Source organism: Calypte anna, chromosome 1 (assembly GCF_003957555.1).
Source record: "Calypte anna isolate BGI_N300 chromosome 1, bCalAnn1_v1.p, whole genome shotgun sequence".
Taxonomy (NCBI): domain Eukaryota; kingdom Metazoa; phylum Chordata; class Aves; order Apodiformes; family Trochilidae; genus Calypte; species Calypte anna.
Window position 1 is genome coordinate 167,810,383 of NC_044244.1, and position 27,170 is coordinate 167,837,552.

Below are 27,170 nucleotides of genomic sequence, written 5' to 3' on the forward strand. Positions count from 1 at the left end.
CAGGAGGGAGAATAATAACTAGAAGAACAACTTGCAGAGACTCTGTGAAAAGTGCCTGGTGCAACTTGCAGAGACTTTGTGAAATATGCCTAGGCTAAGCCCTTGAGCAGAGGGAAATCCCATGAGGAAGGGTTAAATCCCGAGGCCCATGAGGAAAGAAACCCCGGAATAGAGGGCAAGTGCCTGGGACAATTTGCAGAGACTTTGTGAAGAGTGCTCAGACAGCTTGCGGAGACTTTGCCAGAAAGGGGCTGACATCGAGCGAATATATGGGTATGCTTAATTCCCCTTAAAGAAGGTTGAAAGAAAGAAGGTTGAGAATTCTCCCCAAAATACGTGTAAGGGTTGAGAATTCTCCCTAAAAATATATGTAAAATAAGTTATATGTTATATGTAAGTTATATGTTTAAATCTTGTAAGTTATATTTTTGTGTAAAAATCCTCTAACCTCTCGGCGCCTCCTCGATGCTCTTAGTTGAGTGTCCCGCGGGGCCCGAAGAAAAATCCTGTAAGTGTATTCTTGTGTATAAAAAATCGTGCTATGTAAATATGTAAATGTCTATGTAAATGTCTGTGTAAAAAAAAAAAAAAAAAAAAGGGGGGGGGAAATGTAGTGAGACAGGACCAGGTGCCCTGAGTTATTGATGAGTGGGTGTGGGTTCACCTGTGTCTGGCCTCCCTCCTGAGCATGTGCAGGAGCAGGGGGCCAATAAGAGAGCAGCTGACACCCACAGAGACAGCTCTCACTCTTCAGTGAGGATTGAGAAGCCCACAGCTCAAGGAGCCCCAGGAGCAGGCAAGAAGGGGTAGATCCCGGAGCCCCAGGAACAGCCCTAGGACATCATCCAGGAATGGGCTAAGCCCCGAGGCCTCAGGATCAGCCCTAGGAGCTTGAAGGGCTCCTCCCGCTTCATGTCTAGTCTGTCAGAACCAGGCAGAGATATAAAGCTGTGTAGGGTCTTCAGAAATCCTGAGTAATCAAAACACCTTCTTGGGAAATCCACACTGGGACAGAGGAAAACCAGTAAGCAAAATACCAAAGCTAGAGCCAAATGTTGGCAATATACTTGAGAAAAGATCTCTACACAATGTGAAGAAACAAAAGGAAAAATACAAGAAAGCTGGGATCAGCAAGAAAGCGCTAAAATGCCCATCCATTAGAGAACAGTCTGGGCAAATGATAAAGGAACTGGAGCTACCAGAATGGGACAACAGTGACTTCTTTAAAGGTCAGAGAGGAGGAAAGAACAATTAAAAGTACAGAGAACACAGGTGAGTAATTCCAGGAGCCAAAGATAAAAAAGGTAAAGGTGACTAAACAGCTTTGTGTGTTAATTATGTGATAGAACTGGTTTGGGTCAGTTAAAAATAAATAAATAGCATAGTGTTAGCTGGCAAGGAAGAAACTTCACTGCCAGTTGAATTAATTAAGCTAGGATTTAAGCCATACCTAAATCTAACATTAAGAAGATATCTGGGGAAACAGGTCTTCACAGCAGATCTCTACATTTAAGCTGTAGAACTATGTTGAATATAGGAAGTCCTTGTTTTGATAACTAGTCTTGGATTAAATGTTCACATACTGATTCAATTAGAGAAAGAAAGCACAAAGTCATTCTATAATTCACAGGTTTCATTTCAAAGTGTACATTTTGAAAAGCTAAGAGAAATCTATTGAACCAAATTAGGTGACTTTATAGCATCCTTCCAATACCTGAAGGGGGCCTACAAGAAAGCTGGGGTGGGGCTTTTTACATGGGTGTGTAGCAAGAGGACAAGGGGAAATGGTTTCAAACTTGAAGAGGGGAGATTTAGATTGGACATGAGGAAGAAATTCTTTCCTCTGAGGATGGTGAGACACTGGAACAGGTTGCCCATGGAAGTTGTGGCCCCCTCCCTGGAAAGTTTCAAGGCCAGGTTGGATGGGGCCTTGAGCAACCTGGTCTGGTGGGAGGTGTCCCTGCCCATGCAGGGGGGTTGGAACTGGATGATCTTTAAGGTCCCTTCCAATATAAACCATTCTGTTATTCTATAATTCTGTGAAATTGCTTACAGAGTAGGGTATGGAGGAGGCTTGGAATACTTCGCAGATTCACAGAATGGCTGAGTCTGGGTGGAACTGCTGAAGGTCCACGTAGTCCAACCTCACAGCTCAAGCAAGGCCACCTGGAGCCAGCTGCCCAGGACCCTGCCAGTCAGCTTCTGAGTATCTCCAAGGATGGAGACATCACAAACTCCCTGAGCAACCTGTGCCAGTGCTCAGCTAACAACACAGAAAAAAAAAATGTTTTCTGATGTTCAGAGGAAACCTCCTGTGTTTCAGTTTGTGCCCTTGTTTCTTTTCTTGGGGTCCAGTGTTTCAAGTCAAAAAGAGAAAGAAACAATAGCAGGAGCCAAAGTCTTCCTGATCCCCAAATGAGACAAAACCAACAATCAACAAAGCAATGCCCAAAAGCAAAATGACAGGCAGATGAGAAATGTTAAGCAATGTTTCAAGTTTTACTTACTAATTTTGATCCTCAAAGAACATCTCTCTTCTTTGCATTTCTTGTTGCCTTTTTTTAACTTCAAGTCTCTCTGCCTAAAGCATCAAAAACAGGAAAGCATACTTTAGACTAACAGTAAGCCAGAAATAATGCTGATTACTTCATTTTGAGTATTTCAATATTCTGTTTGTCAAAACAACTGTAGAGTAGAAGCTGGGTAAAGAAGCGACAAAACCCCAAATTTAAGTGTTCAGACATGACCCAACAACTCCTCATAAACTCAGCAAGAGACCAGTCTGAAATAGAAAATTACACTGTGCTCCTGGCAGATCCATCTAGGCTCAGGAAGGGCCTCAGGAGCCATCACATTTGTCATGCCACAGCACTTCTGGGGTCATTCCTCAGTATAATTGATGCAACATTGATTTTAGTAAGAAGGTAGAGTATCTGCAATATGGCATCACAGCAGATGGTAGCCTTGTAGCACTGAAAGCACAGTGGTATGAGTATATGTAGAGCTGAAGGCCACACAGAGCTGTGGCCTTCAGTAACACCAGGTACTGACCAGTTGAATGCATGCTAAGCCAGATAAAGGTGGGAGACACTCGTATTTAACCAGTATTACTCTGCCTCAGATATAACATCTTATGAAAGAGCCAAGTAAAGCCTTAACACAAAAAAACTTGAGGAAATCTGGTTACCACACAAGTGATTAAGTGTTTTAAAATAAAATCACACATAATTTCCAGGAAACGGTCCTACAAGCTGCCCCACTCCTTACATTCAAGTAGAATAAAATGTTCATAGAATCATAGAATTGGCTGGGTTGGAAGGGACCTCAGAGATCATCAAGTCCAACCCTTGATCCACTACCGCTGCAGTTACCAGACCATGGCACTGAGTGCCACATCCAGTCTCTTTTTAAATATCTCCAGGGATGGAGAATCCACTACTTCCCTGGGCAGCCCATTCCAATGTCTGATCACCCTCTCTGTAAAGAAATTCTTTCTAATATCTAACCTAAACTTCCCCTGGCACAACTTGAGACCATGCCCTCTTGTCTTGTTGAAAGTCCTCTGGCAAAAGAGACCAACCCCCACCTGGCTACAACCTCCTTAAAACAAGTTAAAACAGAAACTAGAGAACTTGCTGCTGGAGCAGTAAGTAGCTCAAACAAAATTCCAGTCTAGAGTAGGCCAGCCAAATATTTTTTTTTACACACAAGCTGTAGGTAGGTCCAGTGGAAAGAACAGTCAAAAGACAGCTCAGTGTATTAAAAGGATAAATGAAGTGTCAAATTAGGAATTCAACCCTGTTATATTTTGAGAGCAGTGTCTGACACTGCAGTTGGTGGGGGATGCTCCAACAAGAGCTCCCACCTGAGGCTGACAACCATGAGTGGGTTGATGAACCTGCAACCTTGGACCTTGCTCTGCTCATCACTCATCCTCAAAATGAAAGAAGTGATTGTTTGGAAACCCAGTAGCCATACATTGCTCTAAACAAAGTGCCCTGGCAATTTCATACATTACCTTGCAGAGATGAGAAGGGAGCAGTAAATGGAAATGGACCACTTGGTCTGAGCCCCATATCAAGGAGAGGACACAGGGCCTGGTTGGGGTATTACAGAAGGCCATGTAAAACACGGTGTGTGTCTGTGTGTGTGTGTAAAGGGAAAAGTAGTGTTAAGGACAGGCTGTAATCACTGTCTCCATCACTTTTTTCCTTGTCATGCAGTCAATAAGATTTGGAAAAAATTACAATTCTACTGGCAGTCACTCAATTACTTTGCCTTCAGTGATTTCAGGGTGGTAATTTTTAATTGGATCAAGAATGAATGTCTGGAAGAGATTTGCAAAACAAGTGCAGATTCCTCCTCGGTATGTATTGGATTATGAAAGAAATCCCATCAGATGTTTGCATATAGGATAAGAGCCACAATGTTGTGTAACAATGATATAAGCTGTTGGAAGACAAATGAGTTAGAAGTTGTTATTTGGAAAAGCAACGGGAAAATAAACAAAAACAGGAAGAGAAATCTCTGAAAAATGCATCTCAGTTCTCAGTCATTTGACATGCTGAGACAGTGGTAGAATGTATGAAGTACTAATGTAATTAAATAAAAAAAACAGACTAAAGTAAGGAGTATCACCTCACAGTAAGGGTACATTTTTAAACTGTTCATGGGCTATCTTGCTTGCTCCTAACAGCTCCATCCAGAGTCAGATGAAATTTTAGGTAAAAAGGTCCCACCTGCCTGTGAAACTTAATTTACAGGGAAAGAAAGGAGGAAGAAAGGAGATCTGATGGCATCTATTACAGTCAAAGGTGATGTTGATACCCTCATGACATCCGTGATATCACCTGCTCTTACCCAATCCTGCTCAGCCCTGAAAGCTGACACCTCCACCTCGGAAAAAGCATTTGGCCTGGAATCTACCATCATCCCAAAGGGCCCCTGAAAGTTCAAATCCAAAGCTCACCAGAGTTGCTATGGTCTAGCTCCTATCTAGAACAACATAGTGATATTAACTTTGAGAAATACAATCCTTCAATGTCACTCCCATCTCACACTAGATTAAAAAGAAGGAAATATCCTACAGCTATTCTGCTACCAGAATGGTTCCCAAAGAAAGCTTCAGCATACTGAAATTACTTACTTGGGGCTGGCGTAGCTGCTTTCTGCTCTGCAGATTTATCTTGGTACCCCTGCTCAGGATGCATACAAATGACAAGCAGCAGGGCTGGGACATTCTCTAACTAATGACAGCCTATCAACAGAGATTGCCAATGCACTCCACATTTGGCACTGTCTTTCAAAACAAAGCCAAGAGCAGAACAGCTGCGTTATTGAAGGTAAACATGCTGAAAAGCATTAGCAGAAGGTCTGTAAAGTGCCTGGTTTTCACAAATTCCCCCCAAAAAAGGCCATTCATGCTGATTAACACAGTCAAATTAAAAAGCACATGATTTGATAAAGAAGAAAATGAAATTACAGCCTATTCTAAATAGGGCAGTTTCTAAAGATGGCAGGACTGCTACTATGAAACGTAAGAGCAAAAGAAAGTTGCCTACAGTAGAAGTACACTGAACCTTTTGGACCTTCTAATATTTAGGTGAGATTTAGAATATGCAAAGAAATCCTAAAGAGAGGATAAGAGGAACATGGGTTAACTGACAGGAAACAGAAATATTCAGTGTACTGGAGTGCTATTTTGTGTACAGCACAGGAGTAAAAAGTTTAAAAACCAATAAGCCAACTGTCAGTCACATCCTTATTTTCTTGGGAATTTCCACAGGTCTTTCATCTGAGAGACTTAAAGGAAGTTACAGTAAAGTCTTGGCAAAACTTGGCAGAAGGCTGCACAAAAAACTGCAGATGCCTTCTACTAAAGACCAAATAATAATTATGCTAATTCCCATGTGCTTTCTGCAGATAAGACACAGATCTCAGCACTAGGGACAAATACAGAAATATGGACTGTCCTCCTAACATTACAAAGTCTTTCTAAAATGACCTCAGTGAGCAATCAGAGATCCAAGAGATCAGTGAGCCAAGACAAAAAACCAAACTCATGCAGCCCAGGGTCACCCCGTGAGCAAACCAAATCCCAGGACAAGCTGCCTGACACATAGCACATGCAATCCCAAATCCCATTCACTGCTATACATAGAGACCCAAGTACCAATTCACACAAACTAGTCCTGTGGAACACAGAATGAGGGGGAAGGATCCAATTTCTTCTCTCTGGGCTATAGACAGAGATAAGGTAAACTTCTAGAGCATAGGTATTCCAGCATCTAACCTCATGGATAACTAAGGAATGACAGAGAGAGGCAGGTGGGCTCACCCTGTTGGTAAGCTAACCTTCAGCACTTGGGTACTGCTTTGGTAGACATTCAGTTTTCTCCAGGTCACAAGGATTATAGAGGAGTGGGTACTGCTTTTGTCTGTGAACCAAGCATGAAAGCATTGACATAAAAAGATTCTCTGTTTTGCAAGCAGCACTGGCTTATCTGGCTTATGATGTAAGCATCATGCTTATAATCATGAAAAACTGAGCTGAGAAGCAGTGCCTGTTCTAGTCATCAGACATTAGCTTGTAGGGCTTCACCATTCATGTTTGTTGGCACAGTACCTCTCCAGCTGTGAAAGTTTCAGGGCCCCTGCTGAAAAAGCTGGCCAGCCATTATCTCCTTTTAGACTGTCAGACAATTAGGGTTTTACTGAACGAGCAATAACTTTGAGCAAAAGAGGGACTCGCCAGAAAGAAAAGGAGGCTTGTGAATTTGGAGAAAGACATGCTCACAGTTGATGCCCTGCAGGTGCAGTTGCCTACAAATCCACCACTTAAAAAAAAAATAATAAAAAATTGTCCTCCTGTGATAATCAGGGCCCAACATTGGGCCCCAGAGTACAAGTTCTTTAGGATCTTTTCCTGTCATCCCTAGCTCTCAGTAGCCTTTCATCTGCGGGCAGGGTAAGACAGCCAATTTGACACCTCCTAGTGGCTTTCCAGCATGCAATTATTAAACAGAGTTGAATTTTTAATGAACAAACATCTTCCAAACAGAAATCTTAATCTGCTCAATCACTGTTGTGGAAGACAACCCAAGTAAACAAATGCAAACTGAGAGTTCTCTCTCATCCTCCTCTGTTTTGTTTGTTTGCTTTGTGGGTATCTATTTACTCAAATTAAACTGCCTGTTTGGCAAAGATGTTTGCCACGATGTCACATTCTCCTTTAGAAGAAACTGATAACTACAGTTTTACTACCTACAATATCTATGAAGATTTTATAAACCGTGGGAGTCAAGGTAAGGAAATTAAATAGCACAAGACCAAAACTGATACATCAATAAATTTTCTATGTGTAACAATAAATTATAGCAGTCTTGCAATATTTTTCTTGTCTCATGCCCATGGGCAAACAACATATATTTATTAGGTGAATAAAATGTATTTAATCTCTTTTCTACCATTGCTATCATCACTGCTTCTGGAGCTACCCATGAGCTGGTAACTGTTGAAAACATTTTCCAGTGATAATACTTTATGGTCCTGTGAGTTACTGTGTATGGGCTTAGCCCCAAGGACTGATGCTAACTGAGAGGCTGAAAACAGACTAATTTACCTAGAGGCAATTAAGGATATTTTTGTTTATGCATGTCATTTTATGCCATCCAGAAGTGTTGATTTTTAATTAGCTCTCAGGCTTCAACTTCTACACAAAAGAAAATTTCTATTGTTGTGGAGACAAAACCTGCAAACCTGAAATCTCCCTTTCTCTCATTACTGCTGTGCACATCACTACAGTGCTTTTTTTTTTTTTTTTTTCCCATTTTCATTTAAATTCCATTTTACACTCTCAAATGAGTGCTACTTGTCAAGGAGACACGAATAAACTTTTAGAAAGGTTCACGTAGCACACAGGATGAGAAGGTACTTTGTGAGAATTACTAAAAAACCCTAAACAAATGCAAAATAAACAATTCTAAAGTAGATACTGTTGGTGTCACGATATGGCCAACACAAGAAGGAAAAGGTAATTTATATATTAGCAACTTATCTGGATGTGCTCCTCCCAGGGCAGCTGGAGAGGCATCTTCATTTCAGGGTGCACTCTCCACAATCCAGACAGACTACACTGACCTTTTCATGATTCAGATGCCTTATCCACCATGACAGGATGGTTTTTCTTGTATTCTTCCCACGTGTACAGCAGGCAGTTATAGATTTCTATAAGGTCTTTGTGCCATTTGCCATAATCAGGTTGTAAAGAGAAAGCTCAAGACAAAGTGAACTATGTAGCCTGCACCACTATTCACAACATTAATGTTGTCCCTGGTGTAGTTCTTTTCTCTCTGCTAAATCTTCAAGATGGATGAAACCAAAAGGCTGAAGTTTCTGAAGAGCCAAAGGAACACCCAATCCCCAAGGAACACTAGATCAGATATCCCTCAGTCAGCTACTGAGAGAAGGAGGACAAGATTTCCTAACTCCCTGATGCAATCTAGGGATAATATTTCATTTGATTTGCCTGTTTCATGTAGTTCAGCAAAATCAAGCATCAAGACATGAGCTTTGGTTTATGGCTCCACCTCTGCAGGAATGGTTTACCTTTTCTCTCTGAATTGCTTTCTTTTTCAGGATTTCAGCTTCTTCAGCTGCCTTTTTTGCTTTTACATATTCTTCTCTCTTGTGCTGTATGACATAAGCATAGAAAATTCTTTTACACAGAGCACATAAGGTAACGTGACTCCAATACAACACATCTTTCAAGCCTAAAGTGTGTTTGAGCAAAGTTTCCAGAATATTTTCATAAAATGAGACACTGAATAAAGCAGGCTGTGCACCTCCTTCTCCAATACTTCCTTCAAGAAAACTGAGAAAGCTAAGACTGATAAATAGGAATCCAGACAAGGAATTACATAGCTGATTGACAACTTAAAAAGTATTTGTATCTTTTATAACAGGAACAACAGTTCTCCATAAGCACTGGATGAGGTGGTACCTTGATTAATTAGTGGAAGTGCAGGCAGCATGATGGAAGATAAAGAATGTATTCAAATGGCTTTACAGCTGCACTGGTGCAATTTTGGATATGATATGTGATATAGGTTGCTACATATTTATGGCCAGATTTCTCATTTTCTTTGGTGCAGAACATTTGTTCCTGGTTTTCTGCTGCTTCCTTGAGGTTTCATGACTTTCTTTTGTCAAGCAGCTGTGAGTTTATTTTATAGCCATTTGAAACACTTCATGAAGAGATTTTTTTTTTTTGAGTTCTTAAAATAAACAGTTTTTTTCTTCCTGACCTTTTGTTGGTATTTAGATTGGATGAGCATCATTTGCTGGTTTTGCCTTGCTTGAACTTCTGATTCCTTTCCACCTTAAAAAAAAAATTAAAAAAATTAAATTGTGTTTTGCATGAGCATTTTAAGTTCAAATGCCATTCATTTCAGAGCAGAGCAATATAACAGATTGGATGTATGCATATACAGGAAATTTTTCATAATTACAGTAGCTGCCTGACATTAAAGAGAATAGACAGGAGACCTTTCTGATCATTTTATCCATCCATCAAAGGCAGCAGATTGTTATTTATAGAGCATTCACTGTATCATCCACTCTGCCAGCAAATACGTCCTACAGTATACGATCAGTTTACTGAGGCACTATTTCATTTTCAGAAAATAAGTCACGCTTTGCAGAACAGTCTTCATTTTCAGATCCAGCTCTCCTCACCTTTGCTCATTTTGTCACACATAGAGTCAGAAATTTTATCGCCAGAAAGTTTCTCTTTTATCAAATTTGGGAGTTTGGAGTCTCTGCTGCAGTGAAATGAGGCGACCAGGTGCCACTAATTGCCAGGGAGTGAGCATGAGCTTGTGTCAAGCCCACCTGTGCCTGATTAGGGTGGGTCCCCAGTGCTCATGAGCAGGACCAGGGGGCCAATAAAAGGTGAGGCCTAAGACACAGGCTCAGCTCAGTCCTGAGCTAGCCAGCAGAGAGGCCAGTTGCTCTTGGAGCAACAGCACTGATCTGAGCAAGTCAACTCTGAGAGCCATGGGCTTAGAGCATTGCTTGTGAGTCTCTGCTGGAACACCTGGTTGGACCTTGAAGTGCTGTTCCCTAAGAGAGGTTTGTCTTGCTACACTCTGCCAGCTCTAATGGGAGGCTATCATTTGAATACCTTCTAAGTAATGTATTAGGGCTTGAGGAAGAATCCCCTTTCTGAAAAGAAAATCAAAGCCTTTTCTCACAGATCTCTTATTCATACCCAGGTAACAGAAGCTGCCCTTTCCAAAAGCACAGGCTCTCTTTTGAAAACATCTAAAGCTCTGGTCGTGATGTTCAGCTTTCAATTTAAAAAACAAAACAAAACAAGAAAACCACCAAACAAAACCTGACCACAAAACACAAGCAGCAACAACAAAAAAACAAAACCAAAACTGAAACCAAAATCAAAACCATAACCAACCAAACAAAAAGAAGCCAACCACACCAAGAAAGTTATGATAGGCCTTAAGGCATAGGGGAAGTGGGTTTGGTTGTACCACTCTGCTTTACTGCTTTCCAAAGAATTTTCTTGCCTTGGGAAATCAAAAAATTAATTATCTCCATTGCTGAAAAAACAGGCTTCACCCCATTGTGAGGATGAGGGCTGTATTTTCAGCAGCTGATTTTCTGAGAAGTTCCCTGCTATCTGACTTAATTCTGCAGAAAGAGTCAGACTGATTTGTGCTACTCAAGGTGTCTGAAATTTCAGACATCTATACTAGATCTTTCAAGAGGCATCACCTTTCATTAAAAGTAGCTTTCTCCACTTACTAATGGTAGGTAAACTAATCTTCAGATGCTTCTGTGAGGTTCAGTGAATGGACGATTAATTCCCTAGGTGTGAAAACATTTCTATGCCCAGAAATAACTCTAAGATCAATGTCTCAAGAAAAACTGGCCATACAGTACAGCAGCAACAATATACAGTAGCAAAAAGCATACAGCTGGCATTCCAGAGTGTATCCTTCCCCAGGTCTAGAAAATAAAATTGCTAGAAAATATAACTGGCAATATTTAACACTCTTGTGTTCACCTTCTGTTTCTGTATGTACTGTTGGACATCGGCTCTAAACAAGTATTTTACTGATCATTATTAGCCATTGTCTATAGCCTTTCAGCCAAGTTTAACTTATTCAAGTTGGGTTGCCTGTAATACATCAAGTTTCACTGAATTCAGAGTACGGCATGACTAGCTGTATATACTGGGACTGAAAAAGAGGCTTTTGCATTTATCAGGCATGATGTGTTGCTCTACTCATTGCTTATGGAGGAGTTTGGAATTTGCATCTCATCTCATTGCTCTCATCCCTCTACGGTACCTGAAAGTTTGCCTGTCAAATATTACCGAGACAAAATCCAAAAGACTTGTTTCCCTATGGAAAGCAGGGGTGTTAAGAAACTTAAGCTTTAAGAAGTCTCTGGTGATTCAGACTAGATGTGTATTCTCTTGATATCACTCCGGGAAAACAACCTAATGAGTACCTACAGTTGTGAAATTAGAGATGCTACTTTTATTTTATCCTCCTTCCTGAGCTCTCCTCTGTTTCCAATTTGTTCCTGTGGGAATTATAAGATCTAATAATCTTTGCACCTTACCTCTTTTCAGATGCACTAAGTCTCAGTCTCCAGAGGTCTTTCTAAGTGACTGCTAGTGACTGAATAGCTCATATAACTTATTTGAATTCTTTCAGCTTTTTCCTGCCTCTTTTTTTTTTTTTTTTTCCTTCTCCTTAATTTGCTTCTTTCCCAGGGAAGTTTTTAAATGCAGGGGGAACAGGAGAAGGTCAAACTCCCCACCCTCATAGTTCCTACAGGTTTGTCACTTCATCCTCAGTCCTGCAGCAACCTGCACATATTCTGCATAGGCACCACACACCACCTTTGTTTTCAGATTTCACTTTCTTCAGCAAAATCTTTTCACTCCTCTCTGGACAGAAGCATGTCTTCTAGGAATTACTGACAGGAAAGCAGCAGCTACTCTGTATGAACTCAACCAAGACCACATCTGGCCACTTGATGGCAGGCTTCCAGGGCATCACCACCTTGCAAAGATAGGTTCCCCATGGCAAACAAGCGGAACGTGGCCTGTAGATTAAAATAAACATGTGGATACAGCATCACCCTGACTACAGAAACAAATCTGGTGTTGGGGTCAGTACAAATTCCTCCATCTCACACCTGGTATCTATTCTTATAAACAGTAAACCACCCCAAATAGATCTTATATAGCACGGCAAAGAAAGAACTTAGTTCCCAGCTCAAGCAGACAACAGACTGCACTGTATAGCCCAAATTGTCCTATGAGAGCCAAGAGAAGGAAAAGGAGCTCTACTTTTACAAAACTAATAAAGGTATCATTATAGTAATTCAGTTTGTCAGAATTAATTTTGTCCCATTTCTATTAGTGCAGCTCCTCAAGGTCAGCCCATTTTTGCTGTGTAGTATCCTCATCATGTTCTTTACAGACCATGCTTTCAAGTTTTGGCTTGTCAGCAAGTTTCATCAGCTCTCTCCTATTTTCTGTGCCAAAGACATTAAAGAAAGATACTAAACCAAAGTAGGGTGAAAACTTGTATTTGAAAAGCACTTTTACTGACCTTGCTCTGGCCTCAGCACAACCTGCAGCCTTGTTCTCTGTACAAGGTTGGGGCAGTGTCAAGGTTCTTTTTGGTCTTTTAATTCTTTTGTAAAATAACTCCCAAATTGTACTAAATTAAATGCTTTATAGTGGCTGCAGCTGAAGAGATTCACTGTGCTTCCTCTCACTTGTCTAGAAAAAAAGCTGGCCATCTTATCAAACACTTCAGTTTAGTGTAACCCAAATTCTAGTAGCTTTCCATCCTGTTTTTCATTTACCTGTCTCTGTTTTTATTTGTATAGAACTGGTAATAAGGCATTTCATGCACATTCATCCTGCAAATGCCTGAAGCTACTGGGATCACCTCTTTTTCCCAGTTTGGACCTAGTCAGTATCAACCAGGCCTCTGCTGACTCCTCACCCCCACTGTGGGGAAGGGAGGAGAAAATCCACCTAAAGGCTCCTTAATTGAGACAAAGATAGGGAGATTTTTCACTCCACAATTACAGTCATAGTCAAAATATATTAAATTATGACTCAACTTGGGAAGAGAAAAAAATAATTTAATCTCCAAGGAGAAAGAGAAAAAATGACCAGATATTAATACCTTCCCCCCACCCCTCCCTCCTTTTTGGGCCCACACTCCTGCCCCTTTCAGGTACTGGAAGGCTGGTATAAGATCTCCCTGGAGCCTTCACTTTTCCAGGATGAATAACCCCACTCTCTCAGCCTGTCTTCATAGGAGAGGTGCCCCAGAATCATCTTTGTGGCCCTCCTCTATACTCGTTACAATAGCTCCATGTCCTTCTTATGCTGGGGACCCCAGAACTGGACACAGCACTTCAGGTGGAGTCTCACAAGAGCAGAGTAGAGGGAGAAAATCACCTCCCTCAACCAGCTGATGATGCTTCTTCTGATGCAGCCCAGCACATTGCCAGCTCATGCTGAGCTTCCCATCAACCAACATCCCCAAGTGCTTCTCCTCAGGGCTGTTCTCAATCCATGCTCCACTCAGCCTCTATTTGTGCTTGGAATTGCCCTGACACAAGCGCAGGACCTTGCACTAGGACTTTTTGAACTTAACACAGTTTGCACAAGCCCGCCTCTCAAGCCTGTCAAGGTCCCTCTGGATGGCCTACCTTCCCCCCAGCATGTCTGCCTTTTTTTTCTCAAATGTTGTATAGATTTTCTACACTGATCTCAACAGATTTCTTGAGTGATATTCTATCTTCATGGTCATGACCATCAAAAAGCACAGAGCAAATTCAGTAAGCTCATGTTAACTCTTACTGACAATGAATCTCTTTATTAAGTAGCATATGAAAAGAAAGTTTAAAATGTCTCATGCCATGAAAAATAAAATTTTGTAATTCACAATAGCTGATTTACACTTCTTACCCAGTCTCTGTGGAGCCAAGTTAATTGGCCCTGGTCTGTGTTCTTGCCTCCATCGTTCCAGGTCATCTAGCTCTTTCTTAGCAACTGAACAGGTACAAAAAGAAATAAACACATGGAAGTTAGAAACAGTACTAAAAAGCAGTCAGCATCCCTAATTGTATGTAACCCTGAAGACCCATCCAGGAAGGTGGGTCCTCCTTGTTCTCAAGGGGTGTAGACACCCCCAGAGGTTACGTAGTCACTGCACTGATCAGCTAATAAGGCAAACATTTTGCCTAACTCAAGACTATGGTAAGCAAGCCCTAGGACTCAAACAAAACAGCTAAAGGACTGCTAATAGGCTTCTTTTAAATCCCTGGGAACCTGTAGGTAAATGCCACAGTATTTACTCCTGCAGGTAAAGCAAAGGTTGCTACCATTAAGATGTTATTGCTGCATGGAGGGAAATGCTTGTGGTGTAACACTTCCCATCAGGGAAATGAAGAATAAGGAATTTTCTTACCCAACAACCAGCTCCCTAAATAAGAACAGAAGGAATGCATTACTCAGGTTCAAATTAAGACACTTCAACAGAGATGTCCACATGCGAGATAGGTGACAAGGTCTCAGTGTAGTCAGTGGATGCAGTCAGGGGCACCAGTCTTATTCCCTAAGATGGCTGGATGATTAAACTGCTTTCTTGAATTGACTGACAGAGGAAAAAACACAGTTCCCTTCAATAGCAAGATGCACAAAGGCTTTGAAAAGAGAAGCTATGTTTTAGATGACAAGGGCTTTTACTGAAACCAACATAAACTGTAATGGCAGGCTCTGTCTATCAGACACTTACTCCAGCTCTCCTCTAACAAGACAAAGCCAGTTCCTGCACAAGTCTCTAAAGAGGTTCAACAGAGACACCAACTTGTTATTCCATCTTTAAAAGAAGCACTTAGGTAGAGACTGGATTTGGTGAGGCCCTATTTTTGCCAGCATCCATGGCAGAAATCCTTGGCATGCTTCAGATCTTTCATGCTGGTGGTATGAAGATTTTTTAGAGAAGAACAACACCTTTGCTGTTAGTGTCAGAGTCAGCCTTATGATCTGCTTTTATTTCTCCTTCCAGAAGTTTGATTCAGAAGTCCATTTTATTTCTTGCAACCAAAGGAAGCCAACCCCTACATCAGCCTGCTGGTGATGCATTTCAGCCAAACTCAATGTTTGAACAGAAAGGATTTAATTGCTCTCTTTCCATGAGGGCTCAAAATGTGAGGAGTGCTGAGTGACACCCATTCTTGCACAGACAGCCAGGAGTGTAGGACTTGGTCACCTCTGCATACTGAATTTCTTTCATGACCAACTCTTGCTGTTCTTTTGCCAGTGAAGACTTTCTAATACATGCTTTGTCTTTCTGTTAAGGTTTGAGGGTGCTTCTGCTTAGGTCCTTTCACCAGCAAGACTCAAAGCCAAAAAAAGAGAATTTAAATCCACAAATATTTTCCATTTAAAATTATCTTTCTCAGCTTCATAAAAAGAGCCACCTACAATCCTTAAATGGGGATTCAGGAGCCAACAGGTGCTTTAATCTCCACGTGAGAGTATGGTCAAAAATATTTCTTATATTTTTCTTCTTCTTTCCCCTTATCAAGAGAGTGTTCAAAGTGAGGTTGCCCAGTCTGAATTTAGTCCTCTAAAAGTGGGATTGAGCTAATTCCAGCTGACTCTTGGAGAAGCCATCTTGAACAGCTCCAGCATATAAATTACCAGAAACCTTTTTCTGAACAAGATTTATTCTGGATGAAGTTTAGTCAGATGAGAAGTTAATCTTCAGAAAAGCTCACATGATGATGGAGAATGCTCATAGCACTGACTTTTCTATCAAAGCTGCAGATATAAAAGCGTTGTAAAAATGAAGAGAAAAATAAGGTCCACAATACCAACTTACTTTGCTGTAGCTGGTTTCTTCTTGTTTTGTTTGGAGTTATCAGGACATATGGGCTGACACTAAAATGAAAGAAAACACACTCTTATTTTTCCTGTTTACTGAAAACCAGGACTAGAATGAGGTTCATTCATCAGCAAGGTCAGCTGTCTGCTGTTGTAACAACTAATTTTGTATCAAACCCAGTACTTCTTTTGTTTCAGCTCTTCGGGAAATTTTGGTAAACACTCTAGAAATGCTTGTCATATTCATAGCTGGCTGCAAATACGAAGGATAACATTTTCAGAAACTTTTGGTATAGCCTTCACATTTAAGTCTCAGTCTACACTGCTGACCTGAAATCCCAGCCATTTCAGATCAAATAATTTCCTTGAACCAAAATGTTCCACGTGGTAGACAAATACATCCACAGCTTGCTCGGGGACAGGAGACAACATTGTCTAATGGGAAGAGCCTCATCCCATACATACATAGATTCAGTCAGTCTGTCCAAAAGTTGTCCAAAGAGCATACAAAAACCATACTGTTTGTGATGGATCCAGGTGACATGCTCTCACCCTGAGCCTCAGTTTCCTTGTCAGCCTTGTGTATGTCAGGCAGAGGGAATTCCTTGGCTACATTTGTCTTGCTGTCATGCCTAAAGTGTGACACTGAATGGGAACAAAGACCCTGTTTCACTAGACTTAATACAAAACACTGTTGCTGTCTAAAGGAGCTATCAATCTCAGGTGACAGCAAAGACACAGGACAGGGTTCAGAGTGTATTAGAGACTCGAAGTGATCAAAAGAGTGATGAGAACATGTCAGTTCCACTTGGAGGAAACAAAGGGTTTTATCTACACAGTGCATTGTCTGGCTATGAGTTTACATTGCTCCTGCTCAGAGAAGTTAAACCACAGGGGTCCAGGTTTACCAGAAATGCACTAAGCAGAAGTTGGCTTCACTCTTCACATACCAGAGTAAGCTCACAGCTCTCTGCAGCATTTGTCAGGGTTTTTATAGGCAGGCCTGGGCACAAACGTTTCATCTGATTTCATCGCTGGGAAGGCCCAAGGAGAAGAGCAGAAAACAAAAATAATGAGGGGGAAAGGATGAGCCTCTTAGAAGAAGAAAGGGCCACAGGAGGTGGCTAGAGGACAAGCTAGGAAGCAGAGAGAGCACAGTTGGCTGTGGAAAAGTAATGAGAGAATGAGGCCCAAGACTAAGGCTAAAAAGGGGAATGAAAATCATGCAAAGAGATCAAAGTGCGAAAAGCTGCCTGCTGCCATTATCACTGTAATTCAGGGGTTGAGAAGGAAATTATTTATATCCAATTACCTCTTTCTCTTTGAAGACTTATTCTAGGAGGATGTGGATTAATTTATGAGATTAAACTAGTAAAGACAGAGCTGTGAGCTTTAACAGTGCCATTTAACACTATCCTTTCCCTTCTGGCCAGCAAACTTTGGTCCCCATGAGACTGCTCTCCACATCACCACTGAATGCCAGACCCTCAAAGGCAGGAGCTAAGAGAGTAGCAATGTCCCTCTGGCTTTTGTGGCATAACTGCAATGGTAACTTCAAAGAAGCTATGACAGTCCATCTTGTTAGTGACATAACATTTGCCACCAGTGGTATTTTTTTTCAGATTTTAGTTATTTGACCAAGTAGTAGCAGTTACAATTTAACCCAAGCTGCCTTTAACAAGCTGCTGTACAGCTCATCAGTTTCAAGAATTTTTTAGCAGTTTTTCTTGACTGCTTCAGATCCCAAGATCAGATTTCCCTCAAGTTCTTACACAAAAAATAGTAATTACCTTTTACACTACCCTCTCTCTTTGTTGGTGAAAAAAAAATGTCTGGAATCGTGAGCTGCAAATAAACCCGTGCACCTCAGACGTCCCACTGCTTGACAGCACTAGAGGGCAGAAGAGTTCGTAAATCATCAGATGTTCTCTGATGACTTCAAACAGCATTTGGTTGGTTGGTTTGTGTTTTGGTTTTTTTTTTTGTTTTTTTTTTAAGTTCAGAATCAAATGAAAAAGAATGGACCTCTGCGTGTTCACGTAGATATGAGAAATCACGGTATCAAATCCAGCCCTTATGCCATGAATCATTTCCTTTATCTGCTTTTTGGCTGGAAGGCTCAGAATCCAGGAGGCCAGTGGGGCCTTTCTTTATATAGAAATATAAACTATTTCCTCTTCTGACAACTGAGCAAGGTCATTATTCAGGAGCTAAGCAGGATGGCAGATGACAAAACAGGAAAGATCAATCAGTTTATGAAAGGGTAGAGGTGTTAGTACACTTACAGCCAGGGAAAGCTCTTCTGTGTTTTCCAAAGAGCTACAGAAGAGTTGTTGTGGTTAAAAGAGTGATTCCTTACAGGCCAATTCTTTTTTCCATGTTACTGAAATCAAAGCAAAGTTCAAATAAAATGAGGATGTCAAGTCTCCAGTGGGGGAGGGGAAGGCAGAGCAGGATACCAACTTTTGGTTGTCTTTTACCTGGTGCTTATATTTTGTTTTAATCCCAGTTAACAAAACAAATAAACATACACACAAGGGCATTAGTGAGCTTATCTAATTTTATAGTGTTCATCTTGGTCTCTGGAAAGATAGATATGCAAGAGTTTAGCTTTGGGAACTGGGATAGAAGAGCGAGCACCTGGTAAAACTTCCTGTGGGGTGGTTGAATGTCAGGGTACAAACTGGTCCTTGCTTTTCAAGCCTACAGCAGGACAGGAGCCAGATGAGCTGTTGCCTGAGAGACACCATCTGCCCCACCAGTTCTAACACTAAAATAAAAATCCACACCTAGCATCCCTCATTTTCTTAAGTTTTGTTTTTTTTTTTAAGGCAAGAAAGTTAATGCAAAAATCCACCAGCAGCTTTCACCTTGTATTTTTACCCAGTTTGCAGGATATTGCATGTCATTTCTTTGTGCAGACAAAGCCTCTGATCCAGTAAAGCCTGTAAAACCCACTACAGCCTGTCAATTTAATATTCCAGGCAGTTTCTGAGTTGTCACAGTGACCATAATTCTGGAGCAAATTATCCTTCTTACCTGGATAGCAATTAAGAAAATGAAAAGATCTGAAGCTATCAGTGATATGCAGACTTTTTGTACTTTATACCAGTGTGTGAAGTACTTCAAAATCCACAATTGTGAAAAATTATAAAGAATTTCATTTTTTAGGCTCTTTAACAATGATTCTTATTTTTAAATCACTTAAGCCTATCTTGGAGGTAGGGTTGTTTTATAAATAAAAATACAGACTGCACAAAAAGGAGCACAGAAAGTCAGTGTACAAGAGGAGAGAGAACATCTTAGCCAGGTAACATCTCTTCAAAAAGAGAAACAAATTGTCTTCTACATTTATAGAACACATTATTCTTGATGAGACTATTTTTTTTTGGTTTATTTTCTCTACAGAAAATGAGAATGTATTGACAAATTACACAGTCTGAACAGATATTAATGAGCATAAGAAAACTCTTATAGAGTTTTATATAGTTATATATAAATATATATATATATATAAATATATATATATAGAGAGAGTTATATATAGAGAACTCTATATATTCTTATAGAGAATAAGAGAATGTATCTCTACTGAAATAAAACATAAAGCAATCTAATATGATTTTTCAAAGAGCTAAACATAAATACCACAATACTGGGAATATAAGCACCTATATATATAAAAATAGATAGATACAGAAACATTTAAATCAGGAAATACCTGCAATACAGTAAGGGAATTTGCAAAGGTAGTTTACAGTCTGAGTGATCAGCAACACAGAGAACATCATGTCTTAAATCTTAAATGCTGAATCCTGAGTGTAATGCTACTCATCTAACTAGCATCACTCAAGGACACTTTTTCAAAGCCTTCAGGGTAGAGATCATAGAAACCTTTGTTCTACTTTCTTTCAAGTTTGTATAAAATATCTTATTTCTAAAACTGAAAAGAAAAACAACCAACACGAGAACTGCCATTCGCCAGTAATGCCTTTTGCAGAGCTGTGCCCTTCAGTTTTTCCTCAAGCCCACTCTTGCCATCCACCACTGGGGAGCCTTCCAAATGAAGTGTGAAATAGTTTAAAGAATTACAGGAGTAATGGCTCTTATAAACTATTTCCAGTTTCACTGTGTTTTATGCTGCAGGTGCATCAGTACCCCAATGCCACAAAGCTGAAAGCTAAATATTTTGCTCTGCTGGGCAATGTGCTCTCTGTAAGTGATACAGACCAAGGAGGGTGTAGCTGGAGAGCAACATAAATGTCTAAAGCTTGGAAAAAAGACCTGGGAAGGTTCAGTCTGGAGGAAGGCCTCAAGGGAAGAGGTAGGGGAAATACTACGTTAAATAACAAGTATAACAAATATAAAAAGGCTCAAACTGCCCAAGAGAATTGTCAAATCTCCTTCAAAGATACACTGAGATGAACTTTGCATCCAATTATCAGGAATTGTTTTAAGAGCAATCAAGTCAGCCCACAGCTTGGACAGGAGCACCCTGTCCTTGGTTAGGAACTGGCTGGAGGGCCAGGCCCAGAGAGTGGTGCTGAACGGGGCTGATCCAGTTGGCAGCCAGTCACTAGTGGTGTCTCCCAGGGATCAGTATTGGGCCCAGTTCTGTTCAATATCTTCATTGATGATTTAGATGAAGGGATTGAGTCCATCATCAGCAAATTTGCAGATGACACTAAGCTGGGGGGGAGTGTGGATCAGCTGGAAGGCAGGAGGGCTCTGCAGAGGGACCTGGACAGACTGGAGAGTTGGGCTGATTCCAATGGGATGAGGTTTAACACGGCCAAGTGCCGGGTCCTGCACTTTGGCCACAACAACCCCATGCAGCGCTACAGGCTGGGGACAGAGTGGTTGGAGAGCAGCCAGGCAGAAAGGGACCTGGGAGTCTGGATTGACAGGAAGCTGAACATGAGCCAGCAGTGTGCCCAGGTGGCCAAGAAGGCCAATGGCATCCTGGCCTGTATCAGGAACCGCGTGGCCAGCAGGTCCAGGGAAGGGATTCTGCCCCTGTACTCAGCGCTGGTGAGGCCACAGCTTGAGTCCTGTGTCCAGTTCTGGGCCCCTCAGTTTAGGAAGGAGATTGAGGTGCTGGAGTGGGTCCAAAGGAGGGCAACCAGGCTGGTGAAGGGACTCGAGCACAGACCCTATGAGGAGAGGCTGAGGGAGCTGGGGGTGTTCAGCCTGGAGAAGAGGAGGCTCAGGGGAGACCTCATCACTCTCTACAACTCCCTGAAAGGAGGGGGTAGCCAGGTGGGGGTTGGTCTCTTTTCCCAGGCAACTCTCAGCAAGACAAGAGGGCATGGTCTTAAGTTGTGCCAGGGGAAGTTCAGGTTGGATATTAGAAAGAATTTCTTTATGGAGAGGGTGATCAGACATTGGAATGGGCTGCCCAGGGAAGTAGTGGATTCTTTGTCCTTGGAGATATTTAAAAAGAGACTGGATGTGGCACTGATAGTCTAGCAACCGCAACGGTGGTTCAAGGGTTGGACTTGATGATCTCTGAGGTTCCTTCCAACCCAGCCAATTCTATGATTCTATGATTCTATGAAGTCCATGCCACCACAGAAGATTATTTTCACCAAGACTTCCATGCCTGCTAAGCACCCATATGGTGCCAAGCACCATGGAAGCTGCCGAGTCACGGGGCTACAAGATGTCAAACCAAACAACTGTCCTGTCCCCATTTCCCAATGCAGACACAGACAGATGCTGATGACAAGTGACAGCCATGGTTCCAGCCCTCAGCTGAGCAATATGCCCTGGCACTGCCATAAGCAGAGCTCTGGGAGGATGTACAAACCTTGCATGCAGCCTTGAGGCTCTGGCTCTCCATCTTTGTCAGAGGCAGCATCTTACCAGTTTGCAGCTCAGAGACAAAAGCAAATTACTGTGTTTTAACATTATACACATCTGTCCTGGCTGTGTGTCTGCTCTTAAGAGGAGACAAATCATAAACTGAATTAGCAGAAAATGTTTATCATCATCAAAAGTCTACCTTCATGGATTTTGTCCTGTGTCTGCCACAGGCTAGGAGTGTACTAAAATACCACAGTTCAGCTGATGTTTGGAAGGTTATTAAGCAAGAGTAAACTTTTCTGTATCTGGTCCCTCTGGTTAGCTAAAGCCAACATTTTTGCCACAGTGCGTCCTGGGGATAAAACACAGAGCTAAATCATGCAGAAGTGAACTTGCATGGGGAAAAAGTGAGATGGAAACCAGCGGGAATGAGAGGTCCAGGAGAAGGTATGAGTCAGAAACAAGCAGGAAAGCAACAGACCTGCGCTCTGCTGTTGGCACCCAAATCTCAATTCTCCAGTACCCACAAGATTGTAGAGCAATTCTGGAAGTTAAAATTTGGTCCAAAGAATAAAACTGAAAACTGAATTCCTAAGTGTCAAGATGGGATTTAGATTTAGCAGCTTGGTTTGGGCTCAGCATGCTACAGCACAGCAGAAAGGCAGGTGCTTCAGCCAGCACCCCATTTTGGATGATCTCAACAACCTTCTAAAACTCCAAGGAAATTGTCACAGTGATGGATCAAATCAGGAAGCCAAAATGGTAGTGCTCAGCCCAAACTCAGCTTGCAGCACAGCTTTCTCTCTTTCCTGAAAATGCTAGGATGCCATTAGCTAGCATATGGTCGTGGGCAGACTAAACCAACAGGGGAGAGTTTGCTGTAGCAGTGTGGTGGCCTTACATTGGACTCAAAAAAGCCTTGGAATTCAGGTGTGGCCATGTTTATACCATCCCCAGGTCCCAAAGCAGTTCAGTTAGCTGAGTGCCAGGGATGCAGTGAGCATGCCAGAGCCAGCTGGAGCACCTGGTAATCACTAGCTGTGAGGAGCACAGAGCATCCATATGCAGGCAGGCCAGGCACTGAGATTGGCAGTGCCAGCACTGAGCCAAGTTACCCCCTGCAGAGGTGTCCCTGTGTTGCAAGTCAGGTTTGCCAGCATGCCCAAAGAGCTGACACCATAATACATGAAGATTAAAGCCTTAAGCTAGTGGCATATTCATCTCTGATTCCTTCACTTTCTTTTCAACAATATATTTCCTCATCCTTTACCTCTGCACTGGAGTATTTGTTGTCCTTTTGTTGGCTGTGCCCAAACACAGTATTTTCCTGTATGTTCCTTATTCACCATCTCACCACAGCTCCTCATCAGGCTGTGCATCAAGGGAACATGTTGGGGAAATTAAGCAAATTAAGCCCTCCTGAGAAAGCCTTCTGCTGCAGGACTTAGAAGAGCTTCCTTCCCACCCTCCAAGCATTATGAGGGGCACAGCAACCCCCTCATCCAGATAAACATAAATCTTACTGCAGAGCTACCCTGCCACCAAACACTTGGCACTGGCTTTGACCACAGTGAAGCAGGGCAGCTCTGAATCACCTCAGGGGGCTGTAAGGACGAGCACATCTGCTTGAAGGATAGAGAGTTAGGACATTTCTCCTGTGTAGCAAATGCAGAGCTCAACTCTAAGCAGACTCTTCAGAACAATGGCAGGGCAGTGGGCAAAGCAAGCATTTTGCTAAGTAGCCACTTCCAGTTTCATAGACTAATTTGGTGTTTTTAACAAGAAATTTCAGATCGTGAAAGGAAATAAAATTCTCAGCATTGGTAAGAATACCCTATCAGCAAAAGATTGAGAGGTCTGACAATGCTGTAGATATTTTTTATTTTTCTTTTTTATTTCAGGTGAAGATTGCAAAAGAAAGGAAAGAAAGCCCCTGATGGATTTGGCTCTGGCAGTCAAAGAATACAATTTCACTAGTCAAGCATTCTAGTGACTCTCCTTTCCTTTCACACAAAATGATGAGAGATTGTTAGCAGCTATGCAACAATACATCTTCAGACTTTACTATTTTGAATTTGATTTTTTTAATGGATTTCAACAGAACCAGGATTATTCTTTCCAGCTTTAAAGGTGTCAAGGACAGGGTGCTGAATGGGGCAGCATTTTCTTTATCAGTCTAAGCCACTAATTTCCCCACTTTCCTCCACCTTTTTCTTCTGCCTAAACTTTTTTTCTGAATAGACATGAACAGGGGCAATTTGGGAATTCACTTTCTACAAGTTAATTTCATGGCACTTAGCAGACAAAGTGAAGTAACTTAAATGCAAGCTTATTATGAGAAGCAGCTTCAAGCACTTGTCATCCTGGTGATTTTTTCTCCACAGCCTGAAACCACATCCTTTATAGAACTGGAGGAGGATGTACAAAGTTTCATTTCAATTTTGCATTTGAACAAGTATTTTTCTTAACTTAATGAGGACCATTTTATTATCACTTCTCAGCCTTGACATATCATATCACACCTTTTCAAAAGCAGGAGAACTATTACTCTTTAACACCAGCTGCTCACCTTGTACTTGTAATAGCTGAGTTTGAATATCAACTAGTGAATGAGATTATAACATGCCACATCCCATATGTATTTCTTGTGTTCAGCCTCCATGAAAGTTCACCTGATGCCACGCTAGGATGCTTCTAAGGTGTTTTCTCACTCCCAGTCACTCTGAAATACCACCCAAAACCTGAGAGTTTGTATGGAAACAACTCACACACATACTTAGAGGCTTCAACTGAGCTTCTGACCCCTGATTTTCTTGCAGCAAATGCATATCCTGGCTGTTTCTAGAAAATACCAAGCAGCACACAAGTTGGAATAAAGCCACTCCTTGGCATAGAGGTATCCTACGTGGGCCCCTCATGTTCCCTCTGCTACACATGTCCTTCAGAAAGCCTTCCAGGTGAATTCTAGTCTGTGCATTATTTTTTTTTTCTACTGACAGCCTATGATTTCAGTTTTCCAACTCCTCTGTTCAATTTTCAGTCATCCCACTGCCTGAAAACTTGGACAGTTTTGAGGGTTTCCTAGTACTCCAGCTTTAAGCACCACATTCAAAAGGACTGATAGTCAAAAGGCCAAGTAAGCTTTGTTGCTGAAATGTATCTTAATCTGAGACTTTTCTTGAAGGTAACTTGAAATAACAAAGATTTAACAATGAATGTAACAGTTTTTAAGAATAACAATCTCCCCGTGCCTACTTCAGCATCTCAGATACCATCTTCCACTTGAATCAGAGTTAGCTAAGGAAATCACAGTTTAAGTGGTTTCACCCCATTCAGACTGACAGCCAGCATCCCCCTCCTTAAGGGAAGGTAGCAAACTCCAGTTTTGTTCACTTCTTTTTTTGAGTATTTGTTTCCCACTCATATTACATGGTTTGTTTGAACTTGCCTTTCCCTCATTGCTCATTCTCATTAACTATGTACTACTGTAGAATTTAATTTGTACGCTCCAAGTTTAGGAATTAATTCTGTGTCACAGCATTATAAAGACACAGAGAAACTCTTTCATATCACATCACAGCCAAAAATATTAATCATTCCTTGCAGTAGATGCACAACAGCTTTTTGTCTACAAGCATCATATGAAGATGAAAAATGGATAACAGGTTTAAATTACTTTTTCCTCAAAAGCTTACTCGGTTTTAGGGGAGATCCCATCATCTGATCAGAATCTGTGTGGATATATTTGCTGTAGCCTTAAATTCTGCAGGGAGTTCTAACCAATTGATTAGGTATATACCTCAAACCTATACCATGGGGTTTGTATCCCAGACAAAATCTGGGCAAACACAGTTACACCCATGAGAAAACTCCCACTATCCAATTTCTCCCTGCCCACCCCCCCCCAAAAAAAAAAAAGAAAAAATCAACCAGAAAAAAGCTAACCAGGAAAAAAAAATAGGAAAATTATGCACATAGCACAAATAAGTTAACTAGGGCTGCTCTCACTGTACTGTGGATATATGCCAGCTTAAGGGCAGGCATACAAGGGCAGGTACACAAGGTGTTTCATGTTCGGAAGCAGCAGAAAATAAACACAGATTGTAACTCAGGAATGGTTGTTTGCTCTCCTGAAAGTCAGTCCTTAAAGTGCTGAAGGATTTTAAAGGTACCCAGATCTTAATAGTCCCCGTATCATTACCCAGTAGGCATTCATGGGTTACAATGGAAAGCTGCTGATTGCTGTTTTCAATTGCAGTCTGCCACTACTTCACAGTGTGGCTCCACCTTCTTCATCGAGAAAGAAGGGAAGCAAAACTTTGAAACAGACTTTCAGTTTCTGTCAGCAGTGTTTGGAAAGGCGGGGATATAAAAAAAAAAAAAAAAGCAAGCTGAGCAAACTCAGCACATAATAATAATAGCATTGCATGCACTGTTACTAACTTCTCAGAAAAAGCACTTTTGGGGAAAAAGACTGTGAATAATTCACTTTGGTCAGCTAAGCATATATATATTAAACACATGTCCATAAAACTCTACTGTCAGTTCTATTCTGTCTTGTATCTGCAAGCTAGAGCATATACAAGTTCTCTAAGAACTGTCACTGGAAAACCAGAGATGGACTGAGCCTACATCTCAATAAAGCCTAAAATAAAATTGAGGGCTGAAACTTTGGTTTTACTTTTATCAGCATGGAGTTGTTGGAAGCTGGTTTTATGTCCTGGACTGCATTCAGATGTATGCTGGAACGATGCTATATCCATCTGTTAAGCCAGAGGATGTATTTTTAAACTTTCTGAGATGAAATATTAGGAGACAGAAAACAAGGAGCTAGAAGCAGATTTGAAATTGCCCTTTGAAAAAAAAAATGCCAAGAAACCAACACTAGCTACATCAAACACACAGAACTGACCACTGCTATCATATGATGTGTAAGCCTTGGTATCAGGAAGCCTGCCAGAACAACTTGAGTCCCATGGAGAAAGCATTGCTCATAGGTAGGCTTCAGGCTTACTACAGGTGGTTCTGACTGGAGAAGGACCAGCTCCTGGTGTACAGTGCCATTCACAGGCTCTCTATAAATTATTTCTGCCTTTGGAGGTACACACCTTGAGTAAGGTGGAGAATAGGCTCCTAATACACCCACCACCATCTTACCCAGGCTCCTTGCTACTTACTACTCCTCTTGCTGTTGTTCGTAGTCTGATGCTTGGCCAGATCGCTCCTTTTCAGATGCTGTCATCTTCTGAATATTCTCAGCCTCTCTTTTGTTGTTGTCATCCCAGAGGTGACCCTGAGAGGAAAACGAGGTACTGGAGGCAGCAGCTGTCCTGTCCGTGCTGCCTCCCTTCCATCCTCTGATGCCAGACATCACTTCCAGAGTCCCTTGCCTCGTCAGAAGGGAGTCCTGCAGCTC

General features: G+C 41.5%; 1 protein-coding gene across 1 annotated transcript in view; it reads right to left on the bottom strand.

The window, feature by feature from the left end:
- The window catches only part of EPSTI1 (epithelial stromal interaction 1), a 57,098-nt gene extending 29,928 nt beyond the window's left edge, over window positions 1-27,170 (bottom strand). The window contains exons 1-6 of the mRNA XM_008504877.2: window positions 26,932-27,170; window positions 15,948-16,006; window positions 14,027-14,110; window positions 9,306-9,379; window positions 8,608-8,691; window positions 2,508-2,581 (exon numbers count right to left, since the gene is read on the bottom strand). Coding sequence (XP_008503099.2) covers window positions 2,508-2,581; window positions 8,608-8,691; window positions 9,306-9,379; window positions 14,027-14,110; window positions 15,948-16,006; window positions 26,932-27,125 — 569 coding nt within the window. The 5' untranslated portion in view covers window positions 27,126-27,170. The remainder of the gene's footprint in view (window positions 1-2,507; window positions 2,582-8,607; window positions 8,692-9,305; window positions 9,380-14,026; window positions 14,111-15,947; window positions 16,007-26,931) is intronic.